Consider the following 12,387-nt stretch of genomic DNA (forward strand, 5'->3'; position numbering starts at 1 on the left):
GCTAGTCATGTTACAAATTATCCGATGTGCATTTCTCTATTAATCCTGCACACTGACACTTATGTCTTGTTTCTTTGGTGTCTCTTTCTGCTTCCCACTTCTCTTTTCGTAAATGGCAAAAAAGGACGGGATAAACATACGCGGCCATCTGTTTCCTCGCCAGCGCTTGGAAAGCTCCATAATGGCGTCACATTAGAATGTGCATGTGTACCTCATGTTGTGACCAGTGAGTGTACGGGTGGGCTTGAATTTGTAGTCCAAAATTTGTCTTTCGAGGGTCACATGCAGTAAAATAGAAGGATGCAAGGCTTACTTTTACACCCATCCATCCATTTTCTTCACCGCTTCTCCTCACTAGGGTCGCGGGCGTGCTGGAGCCTATCCCAGCTATCTTCGGGCGAGAGGCGGGCTACACCCTGAACTGGTTGCCAGCCAATCGGAGGGCACATACGAACAAACAACCATCCGCACTCACATTCACACCTACGGGCAATTTAGAGTCATCAATTAACCTACCATGCATGTTTTTGGGATGTGGGAAGAAACCGGAGTGCCCGGAGAAAACCCACGCAGGCATGGGGAGAACATGCAAACTCCACACAGGCGAGGCCGGGGATTGAACCCCGGTCCTCAGAACTGTGAGGCAGACGCTCTAACCAGTCGACCACTGTGCCGCCACTTTGACACCCTTCAACTTTAATTTATTCACTTATTTACTGCCGTGGACGTTAATATTCATCAACTGGAATCCAACCGTTTACTGCCATGGACGTACATATTCGCCAAGTAGCTACGTTCTTCAACTTAGAGGGATGGAAGAGGGTATCGCCCAGCTTGTCTGTGAAATTCAGGTTTGTAAACCACTGCAATGACTAACGGATCCCTGTAGATGGCGGCATTTCACGCTTTAGATTTGAGATCAGCGCAGCTTTTGAGTCGATGTTGAAGATTATGCATGTATAGCACCTCTCACGGTAATGCAGTCCAATTTAACACCACTTCAACTTAAAAAATTATGTAGTTTAATATCTGAGTGACAATCAAAACTTGTTTTACACTCAAAGCAACTTCAGCTTGTTTTGTAGTCCCCCCCCCCCCAAAAAAAAAGCTGTTAGCAGGACTACAAAATTTATCTGTTTGCAGAATATCTCAATAAGGAATTTCCTTTTTTCTCCTTGTTACATTTGCAAAATAACATAACTCTTCTGTCTGCCGCAAGGTCGGCATTCCAAATTAGAATCTGTACTTAATTGCTTTACCTGGATAAATGAAGGTTAAATAAACCAAAAAGAAATTCGACCATGGCTGAAGAGCTGACCAATTAATTCATTTTCAAACCATATTTAAATTGTGTACTTTTTCTAACTTTAATTTATTTCATTTTAAAAAGACAAGCTATGCCAGATACTCAAACTTAAATTTAATTTTAAAACCATGACTACTACAATCACTCATTTTTTTAACTGACCATTTGAAGTCATATTTACGCATTTCTTGAGAGTCAAAACCTGAACGTCAGCAACCGTGAACTTTGTATCATATCAATCTAAAGTTAGCTAGCTTCTGTATTGATGTTAAGAAAATGCAAAGGAATTAAACAAATATTTACTGGGCAGAAGTTCAGGTGACGAACACCCAACCTCAGCGGGCTGCCAGGTAACGCTCCTGATCCCAGAAGGCCTGGGAGCAGACGAATGTCGAAAGTTTTATTTTACTTCATGTCGCGAGCCACTAAAAAAATGGCCGACTGGGCATGAATGGCCCACGGGCTATAGTAAGGACACATTTTCTAGTCCAATTTACAGTAGAATGTGTGTAGCGTTTATCCCAGAAGAGACTTCATATCGTGGAGCAGGATTAGATGAGCACGTTGTTGTTGCTCATGCAGAGCCATGGGAGCTCCGCGCAGGGGGTGGTGGGTAATGTGGGGGGTTGTTCTGAGGGGGCTAGTCTAAAAGTGTCACCCGCTGCCAAAGATAACATCCCATTGAAATTCATGGAGGCTGAGTCAGTCATGAATATAACAATGAGGGGATGAGATACCCATGCGTGCCCAGGCGTAGCGCCAGGCGGACAAATACACAATGGGCTCTCACGCACACGCCTGAGCAAACACCTACTTGGCACCGGGCGGCTCGGGATGTAAATGTATTAAGGAGCCACGGTGTGTGTGTCTGTGTGTGTGTGTGCGTGCGTGTGCGCGTGTGTGTGACGTGAGGCGGGAGAAGAGGGCCACCTGACACTGGTGAGCTCCATTTTTATTTTTTTTTCAAAACCCTTGCTAAGAAAAAGAGAAATTTATGCAGGCATGGTGGGAAAGCAGTGGTGGGAAGTCATGAAGTACATTTACTTTCTCATTGTATTTAACTTGATTGTATAGGCTTCCATACTTGACTTGAATATTTATTTTTCTAATGACTTTTTACTTTCATACCCTAAAAGATTTTGATCTCAATGGGAAATGTTTTGAAAGTTTCTTTGAAAGTTGTTTTTTTTTTGGGTAGGGGGGAGGTGCAAGCAGTCTTGCAACATGCGATAAAAGGATGTGACGATATCCTTCCAGATGAAAATCTCGTGAGTACACGATGACCTGACATGACCGGCCCGCTCTCAGTCGACCCAAATGATAGATGGATAGTGGGATGCATTGGGGGCATTTGTCTGTGCAAAAGTGTGGACAATTCACGGCTGTTGGATAATTTTCTTTTATCATTTATACAAGTGGTGTAATCACTTCAAATGTTTACTGTGCGCAGACTCGAGTCACATGACTTTACTTGAGTCAGACTTAAATAAAAAAAATTGCCCCCCCAGTAGTCTAAACAACGTATACTCATTAATATTGTGTTTGTGGATTCAGAATGAAAACTCTGGAATTCATAAATTTTTACCGACCCCAGAGGGCAGCCATGTTGGGCAATATCGCCCTCTGCTGTCAAGTGAAATGAACATCACAAGTGCCCTCACGCTTGCATTTCGAATGTCACGGGACCAAAACTGGAAATCAGCATAACGGGCCAACATTTCCATGTGAAGCAGTCAACATGCAGCCACCTGCCACCTCCGCTGCTGTCTGCCCACAGCTCTCTCGACCGGAGAGGTTCTCTGGAGATTCTGGGAACATTAAGCCGTTCATCACTCAGTGCGTACTCCACTTTGAGCTGCAGGCAGCTGCCTTCCCCACGAGCGGGCAAAGATCGCTTTCGTTATTTCCCACCTGACTGGTCGTGTGGAGGCGTGGGCTACTGCTGAATGAAGCCGCAATTCCGCCGCGTGTCATTCGTGGGCTTTTTTCGTAAAGACTATGGAGCAAATTTTTCAGTTTTCCACACCAGATCGTGAGGCAGCTTACAACAAGGCAAGCGCAGGGTGTCAGATTATGCGATTGAGTTTCGCATTCTAGCAGCTGAGAGTCAGTGGAATAATAGGGCACTGCTTGATGCCTTTTTTCAAGGACTATCCCCCGCCGTCAAGGATCATTTAGTCCCGCTAGACCTGCCGACCAACTTGGACACGCTCATCGCTCTCGCCCTCAAGATCGATAAAAGCCTTTTGGATCGCAAGCTGGATGGAGATCGGCAGAGGGATGCATCACCGCGCACTTGGAGGACGAGCCTTGGTGACCAGCCAAACCAAGGCAGATCCCCTGCTGCCAGTCTCAATCCACTGGCTAGCGTCACCACGGATGAACCCATGCAACTGGGCAGGTTCCGTCCTGAGGAACGTCAACGCCGGCTGAGGGAAGGGGGGTGCTTCTACTGCGGGCAGTTGGGTCATTCTGTAAGCAACTGTCACGTCAAAGTTGCCGGTGCCGGTAACAAGGGTACGGGAGCGGTGAGTCTAAATTTCATTAAGGAAGACCCTACCCGGGTTCTTCCTAAAGTGACACTATGCGCTCCAGATCAAGAGATTCATACATCTGTATTTATTGACTCTGATCCTGACTTGTCTCAAGTGCCCACCTGTTACCATGACATTAAAGAAGTTTTTTCCAAATCCAAAGCTAAATCCCTTCCACCCAACAGACCTTATGACTGTGCAGTTGACTTGCTGCCTGGAACGACACCTCCACGGGGGAGGTTGTTCTCTCTTTCAGGGCCGGAACACAAGGCTATGAAGGAGTATGTGGAAGAATCACTGGCAGCCTGGATCATTCGCCCACCTTCATCCCCTGCGGGAGCAGGATTTTTCTTTGTGGACAAAAAGGACAAGACCCTGCGACCCTGTATCGATTATCGGGGTCTCAACGAGATAACTGTAAAAAACAGGTACCCTCTTCCTCTCATCTCCACCGCCTTTGAGTTCCTGGAGGGAGCCAAGGTTTTCACCAAACTAGACTTAAGAAATGCGTATCATCTAGTCAGGATAAGGGAGGGGGATGAATGGAAACAGCATCCAACACACCAACGGGACATTATGAGTATTTGGTAATGCCTTTTGGACTCACTAACGCTCCAGTTGTTTTCCAAAACTTGTCAATGATGTCCTGCATGACATGTTGAATGTGTATGTTTTTGTCAATTTGGACGACATTTTGATATTCTCCCCGGATGAGGAGGCTCACATTATTCATGTCCGCTCTGTATTGCAGCGGTTACTGCAGAATCAACCAAATGTCAAGGCTGAGAAATGTGAGTTCCACTAGGCGTCTGTTTCTTTTCTGGGTTTCGTGCTGGCTCAAGGTGAAGTCAAAATGGACCCTTGCAAAGTCGATGCCGTGATTAATTGGCCTACTCCCACGTCACGTGTACAAAGGTTCTAAGGGTTCGCAAACTTCTACAGAAAATTAATCAGAAATTTCAGTTCTATAGCCTCGCCTTTGCATGATCTTACCTCGCCACACAGACCCTTTGTGTGGAACCTGGTTTGTCAATCAGCTTTAAATAAATTTTAATCGAGCTTTACCTCCGCTCCCATCCTCACTTTGCCAGATCTCAAACAGCAGTTTGTGGTAGAAGTTGATGCCGGTATAGGAGCAGTGCTCTCCCAGAAATGTCTCAAAGATGGTAAGTTACATCCTTGTGCTTATCTCTCTACAAAACGGACTCCAGCCGAGAGAAATTATGACATAGGTGACCGTGAACTGCTGGCGGTCAAGGTAGCTTTGGTGCAGTGGAGGCACTGGCTAGAGGGGGCACAGACTCCATTTTTAGTATGGACAGATCACAACAACCTTGAGTATGTTAAATCTGCTAAAAGATTAAATGCGAGGCAGGCTAGATGGGCTGTTCTTTACTAGATTTAATTTCATGTTATCCCACCGACCTGGTTCTAAAAATGGTAAACCAGATGCTTTATCACGTATTTTCTGCGAAGATAATTCTTTGTCCGACCCTAAGACTATTTTGCCCAAGTCATGTTGCATTTCTGCTTTTGTTTGGGATGTTGAAACTGCGGTTAAAGAGGCTCTGAAGAACACTCTTAGCCCTGAAGTTTGCCCTGAAAACAGGTTTTATGTGGTTCCGACCTTAAGGGGAAGAGTCATCCACTGGGCTCACACTAACCGTACCTTATGTCACCCAGGCATTGCCAAAACGCAATCTGTGATCGAACAGTGCTTTTGGTGGCCTAATGTTAGGAGGGATGTTATCGATTACGTCAATGCTTGCCAGGCATGTGCTGCTAACAAGCCCTCTCGTCAACGTCCTTCTGGGGAGTTGCGACCCCTGCCAATACCACAACGTCCTTGGTCAGACATTTCCGTAGACTTTGTGACAGGATTACCGGCCTCTAAAGGTAATACCACCTTTTTCACAGTTGTTGACAGGTTCTCTAAGATGGCACACTTCATTGCACTTCCGAAACTCCCCTCAGCCAAAGACGCTGCCGAGTTGATGATAAACCAGGTATTCAAGTTTCATGGTTTTCCCAAGAATGTGGTATCTGATAGGGGCCCCCAATTCATTTCACGATTTTGGAGGGAGTTTTGCAGTCTAATAGGTGCTACCGTCAGTCTGTCATCTGGGTTTCATCCTGAAACCAACGGACAAACCGAGAGGCTGAAACAGGACCTGGAGACTGGGCTCTGATGTCTCGCTTCACAGGAGCCACAATCCTGGTCTCAGAAGCTGGTTTGGGTCGAGTTCTCTCACAATTCCCTCCCCTCTGCATCAACTGGTCTATCACCTTTTCACGTTGTGCATGGTTACCAACCATCTCTATTTCCTGCCATAGGCCCAGAGTCCACAGTTCCAGCGGTATTGACCTTGGTGAGACGCTGCAGGAGGACCTGGGAGCGAGCCCGCCACATGCTGCGGCGCCAGGGACGGTCCTACAAGACCGCAGCTGACCGCAGGAGCACACCGGCCCCGAACTACAAGGGGGTCAGCGAGTTTGGCTCTCCACCAAGCATATTCCACTCCGGGTGGAGTCCCGGAAGCTCGCTCCCAGGTTCGTTGGGCCCTTCCCCATCACAAAGATAATCAACCCTGTCACCGTGAAGCTTAGGCTCCCTAAGTCGATGCGGGTCCACCCTGCTTTTCACGTCAGCCTGCTCAAGCCCACCCGGGAGTCCCTTCTGAAATTGAGGGTGTTATGTGTAATGTGATTAGTGGCTATGCCCCACAGGTAGGATGTGACCTAGTGGTGAAAGAGAAATTCTGGAAGGAGCTAGACAAAGTAGTTCTGAGCATCCCAGACAGAGAGAGAGTCGTAATTGGTGCAGATTGTAATGGACATGTTGGTGAAGGTAATAGGGGTGATGAAGAAGTGATGGCTAAGTACAGTATCCAGGAAATGAACTTGGAGGGACAGATGGTGATAGACTTTGCAACAAGGATGCAAATGGCTGTAGTCAACACATTTTTCCAGAAGAGGCACGAACATAGGGTGACCTACAAGAGCGGAGGTAGAAGCATGCAGGTGGATAACATCTTGTGCAGACGATGTAATCTGAAGGAAGTTACCGACTGTAAGGTAACCTCTAAGGTAGGGGAGAGTGTGGCTAGACAGCATAGGATGGTGGTGTGTAAGATGACTCTGGTGGTGGGGAGGAAGATTAGGAAGACAAAGGCAGAGAAGAGAACCATGTGGTGGAAGCTGAGACAGGACGAGTGTTCTGCAGCTTTTCGGGAAGAGGTGAAACAGGCTCTCGGTGGACGGGAGGAGCTTCCAGAAGACTGGACCACTGCAGCCAAGGTGATCAGAGAGGCAGGCAGGAGAGTACTTGGTGTATCTTCTGGCAGAAAAGGAGAGAAGGAGACTTGGTGGTGGAACCTCAAAGTACAGGAAATCATACAAGGAAAAAGGTTAGCTAAGAAGTGGGACACTGAAAGGACCGAGGAGAGGCGAAAAGAATACATTGAGATGCGACACAGGGCAAAGGTAGAGGTGGCAAAGGCCAAACAAGAGGCATATGATGACATGTATGGCAGGTTGGACACTAAAAAAGGAGAAAAGGATCTATACAGGCTGGCCAGACAGAGGGATAGAGATGGGAAGGATGTGCAGCTGGTTATGGTGATTAAGGATAGAGATGGAAATATGTTGACTGGTGCCAGCAGTGTGCTAGCTAGATGGGAAGAATACTTCGAGGAGTTGATGAATGAGGAAAATGAGAGAGAAGGGAGAGTAGAAGAGGCAAGTGTGGTGGACCAGGAAGTGGCAATGATTAGTAAGGGGGAAGTTAGAAAGGCATTAAAGAGGATGAAAAATGAAAAGGCAGTTGGTCCTGATGACATTCCTTTGGAGGTATGGAAGCATCTAGGAGAGGTGGCTGTGGAGTTTTTGACCAGCTTGTTCAATAGAATTCTAGTGCGTGAGAAGAGGCTTGAGGAATGGAGGAAAAGTGTACTGGTACCCATTTTTAAGAACAAAGGTGATGTGCAGAGCTGTGGGAACTATAGAGGAATAAAGTCGATGAGCCTCACAATGAAGTTATGGGAAAGAGTAGTGGAGGCTCGACTCAGGACAGAAGTGAGTATTTGCGAGGAACAGTATGGTTTCATACCGAGAGAGTACCACAGATGCATTATTTGCCTTGAGGATGTTGATGGAAAAGTACAGAGAAGGTCAGAAGGAGCTACCTTGTGTCTTTGTAGATCTAGAGAAAGCCTATGACACAGTACACAGAGAGGAACTGTGGTACTGCATGCGGAAGTCTGGAGTGGCAGAGAAGTATGTTAGAATAATACAGGACATGTACAAGGGCAGCAGAACAGCGGTGAGGTGTGTTGTTGGTGTGACAGATGAATTTAAGGTGGAGGTGGGACTGCATCAGGGATCAGCCCCGAGCCCCTTCCTGTTTGTAGTGGTGATGGATAGGCAGACAGATGAGGTTATACTGGAATCCCCGTGGACCATGATGTTTGCGGATGACATTGTGATCTGCAGTGAAAGCAGGGAGCAGGTGGAGGAACAGTTAGAAAGATGGAGGCATGGACTGGAAAGAAGAGGAATGAAGATTAGCCGAAGTAAGACAGAATGTATGTGCATGAATGAGAGGGGTGGTGGGGGAAGTGTGAGGCTACAGGAAGAGATAGCAAGGGTGGAGGACTTTAAATACTTGGGGTCAACCGTCCAGAGCAATGGTGAGTGTGGTCAGGAAGTGAAGAAACGGTTCCAAGCAGCAACGGTTGGAACGGGTGGAGGAAGGTGTCAGGTATGTTATGTGACAGAAGAGTCTCTGCTAGGATGAAGGGCAAAGTTTATAAAACAGTGGTGAGGCCAGCCATGATGTACGGATTAGAGACAGTGGCACTGAAGAGACAACAGGAAGCAGAGTTGGAGGTGGTGGAAATGAAGATGTTGAGGTTTGCTCTCGGAGTGACCAGGTTGGATAAAATTAGAAATGAGCTCATCAGAGGGACAGCCAATGTTCGATGTTTTGGAGACAAAGTTAGAGAGAGCAGACTTCGATGGTTTGGACACATCCAGAGGAGAAATAGTGAGTATATTGGTCGGATGATGAGGATGGAGCTGCCAGACAAGAGAGCTAGAGGAAGACCAAAGAGAAGGTTGATGGATGTCGTGAGGGAAGACATGATGGCATTTGGTGTTCGAGAGGAGGATGCAGGAGATAGGCTTACATGGAAAAGGATGACGTGCTGTGGCGACCCCTAACGGGACATGCCGAAAGGAAAAGAAGAAAGAAGACTGTCATGGGTGTGTGTTCGGGTTTTTGTCTTCCCCCTGTTTCACACACACCTGCTCCTGAGAGCATCTTCACCACCTGTGCCTCGTTCACCCTAATTACCCCTTGCATTTAACCTTGTGTCTCATTCTTTCTCGTCGCCAGTTCGTTGTACCTTGTCGTTGCGTTCCAGCATTCCTTGTCTCCACGTCAAAGACTCACAGTAAGACTAGACCCTGTTCCGATTATCGACCTCGCCTTTTTGCCTCATGTTTTTGGATACTGTTGCCTTTTTTTGGATTGCCTGCCTGTGTACCGACCTCTGCCCGTATAATAAACCTCTCTTTTTTTGAAACTGTCCATTTGTTTTGGAGTCATGCATTTTTGGGTCCTATTCTCTGTTCCTTTCATGACAGAATCATGATATAGCGGCCTACTTTTCTGGAAATTCAGAGGTTTGTTGCGTGATGCGATTATAACCACATCATTCTGAATGTGAACAAGACTCAAGAAATTATGTTTGACCCTCCAGGTGTGGGTGTCCGCAGGCCAGTGGTCATCCATAACCAAGCCATTGCCCAGTTGCAGTTCTACAAATATCTGAGAGGCTTTATACTGGCACGTCGACAGACTCTGCTTGAGATTACAGCAACGGTCGCATTTTTCAAGTCGTCTGAGAATTCAGTGTTGATCAAAGATTTATGGTGAGTTTTTCATTAAGGCAGTAATACTTAATCAGGTATATTATCACAGCTTGGTTTGGTAATCTCTCTGTGCTGTGAAAGAACTAACTGTCTCGGCTAATTCATGCTGCTGAAAAAAATTATGGGTGTTAAAGTTCACATCTCTAATCAGAGTATTTACGAACAGGCCACTCTCCAGCAAGAAAACAAGATTATCTGCGATTTAAACTGTCAAAGTCACATAAGACCAGAGCTTAGCTGTCCTGTGTTTTTTTCTGTTTGACACAGGTTACTACTTTTTCATATTACAACTTTAGCATTTTACAGTAGTAGGTGTTATTTGTTTACCTTGTAATCTGTTTTTCACTTTTCTGCACCTTGTATGATATGATGAGGTTATACTATATGTTCTGTGTTGTGGCTGCAGCATGGGTGAATGGCTCAGAACAAATTTCTCACTTTGCGGGACAATAAAGTGAATCTTTAATCTTTTTATGACAGGTGGTCTCAAAAATGTGTTGAACTATACATGGAAATAGTTTGTGCCATGATAAATATAAAATAAAATAAAAAATAAAGCAAGGAAACTAATGTACACACAACAAATGCGTTTACACACAGAATAAGTTTTACACTGTATTTTAGTAAGAAAAAAATGAACAAGGATGTTATAACTAGGACTAAATCCCAGTAACATAAGGGGACCCACATTTTATTTCTCATCTACCAAACCTGTGCAATTGTAATATTTGTCCAATAAGTGCAAAGTAGGAAGTATAATATACTGTATAATACTCCTTATTTTGAAATATAAAAAGTCAAAGAAAAAGCAAATGACATGCCTGAAGTTAATTCTTTGATGCTACTAAAATGCTCGACCTAGGGGAAGTTCAACTCCCGAGGTTCCCCGAGTCAAATATATGGCAGAAGAACAACTTGCTCCTCCATCGGTAAACGCAATAAGTGGAGAAGCGATGAAGGTTAAGTGGAGTTACAGTACACAAGCAATCAATCCAGAGAGTAGTAGTAGAAGAATAATAATACAAAAAAAACCAACACACACACACTACATTGAGCACAACGTCTGGAGGCGAGCGGGTTCAAACTGGCAGTTTGTTCACATCCCTAAATTGTATTTCGGGGAGACAAATAGTCTGGGGCATTGGGGAGCGCTGACATCCTCGCTACAGTGAAGACATGCTCGGGCGGGCCGGATTTGTCTTCCACTTAGCTCACCGCAAACAGAGCAGGGAAACAGTAGATGCAGTAGACCTTGTGGAAGTCAGAGAAAAGACAAAGACGTGCCACTCTTTTATGATACTGAACAAACACTTTTTTCTTTCTGTTTTTCACAAATTGAACTCAAACGACTTTTTCTAAGTTCACAAAATGTCTACCGCTATTTCTCTCGTGAATGCCTCACAAATTTGTCTAAATCTGTGTTAGTGAGCACTTCTCCTTTGCCGAGACAATCCAGCCACCTCAGAGGTGCGTCATATCAAGATGATGATAAGACCGCCTGACAACATATTGTACAGGGGTACCTCAGGGTGCCTGCAATAAAAGGCCACTCTAAAAGATGCAGTTTTACACTATTGGGGGGTTGGGTATGGGGTCAGAAAAGAAGTCAGTATCAGTTGTGATCGCCTTTTGCCACCTTCGCATGGTGTTGTTCAGGTTGTTGATTTTGGCCTGTGGAATGTTGTCGTCGTCGCCCATCCAGAGCATCCCAAACAATGGGGGACATGTCCGGTGAGTATGCTGGTCATGTAAAAACTGGGGAAGTTTCCAGCTTCCGGGAATTGTGTACAGATCCTTGCGACATGGGGCAGTGCATTGTAATGGCGATGGTCGTGGCGCTGTCTGCCATCTGCCCTGTACATTGATGACGGATTCAGCTGTGAGTGGAACACCACTTCAAAGCGCCAGACGCCATCGAATGGGAGCATTTGCCCACTCAAGTCGGTTTCGACGACAAACTGTGTTCAGGTCAAGACCCCAGTGAGCGTGACATGAATGCAGATGAGGTTCCCTGAGATGGTTTCTTATGGTTTGTGCAGAAATGTTTTGGTTATGCAAATTGAATGTTGCAGCAGCTGTTTGGGTGCGTGGTCTTCGACGTTCTTAGAGGTGAAGATGCTGGAGGTAGATTTCCTGGGCTGGCATGCTTTCATGTGGCCTGCGGTTGTGAGACTCATTACATGTACAGCAGACCATAGGGATAGGCACTAGGCCAGACCGCAAATAGCAAAAATCCGCGGATAATTGACGCCCATCAGCGTCACATTATACAAAAAGTAAATAAAATAAGAATAACTGCATTTTTTTTAAAGAAGTGGTAATAAACCACCAATAAGTGTGTTGGTGGTTGATTGGTAGAAAAATCCGAAAGAAACAAAAAAAAAATAAAAACAAATTTAGAAAAAATGTGGAAAAGAAATCTAAATCTGCGACTACGTGAATACGCGAGTGCCAAACCGCAAGTATGCAGGTGTCCACTGTACTGCCAAATTCTTTGGCAAGCCTTTGAAAATGGCTTATGTTAGCAAAATTAACATTCAATTCACGTGCAACGGCTCTGGTAGACATTCCTCGAGTCAGCATGCAAATTGCACGCTCCCTCAAAACATGCAA

The 12,387-nt window shown here is 45.6% G+C and overlaps 1 protein-coding gene across 5 annotated transcripts in view; it reads left to right on the forward strand.

Annotated features, from left to right (window-relative positions):
* Positions 1-12,387, forward strand: part of LOC133478218 (uncharacterized) — a 110,990-nt gene that overhangs the window by 20,449 nt on the left and 78,154 nt on the right. For all 5 annotated transcript variants that reach the window (XM_061774009.1, XM_061774012.1, XM_061774010.1 and 2 more), the window contains exons 2-3: positions 6,175-9,525; positions 9,603-9,774. In XM_061774009.1, the coding sequence (XP_061629993.1) occupies positions 6,535-8,058 (1,524 nt within the window). In that variant the 5' untranslated portion in view covers positions 6,175-6,534 and the 3' untranslated portion in view covers positions 8,059-9,525; positions 9,603-9,774. The remainder of the gene's footprint in view (positions 1-6,174; positions 9,526-9,602; positions 9,775-12,387) is intronic.

This window comes from Phyllopteryx taeniolatus, chromosome 5 (assembly GCF_024500385.1).
Source record: "Phyllopteryx taeniolatus isolate TA_2022b chromosome 5, UOR_Ptae_1.2, whole genome shotgun sequence".
Taxonomy (NCBI): domain Eukaryota; kingdom Metazoa; phylum Chordata; class Actinopteri; order Syngnathiformes; family Syngnathidae; genus Phyllopteryx; species Phyllopteryx taeniolatus.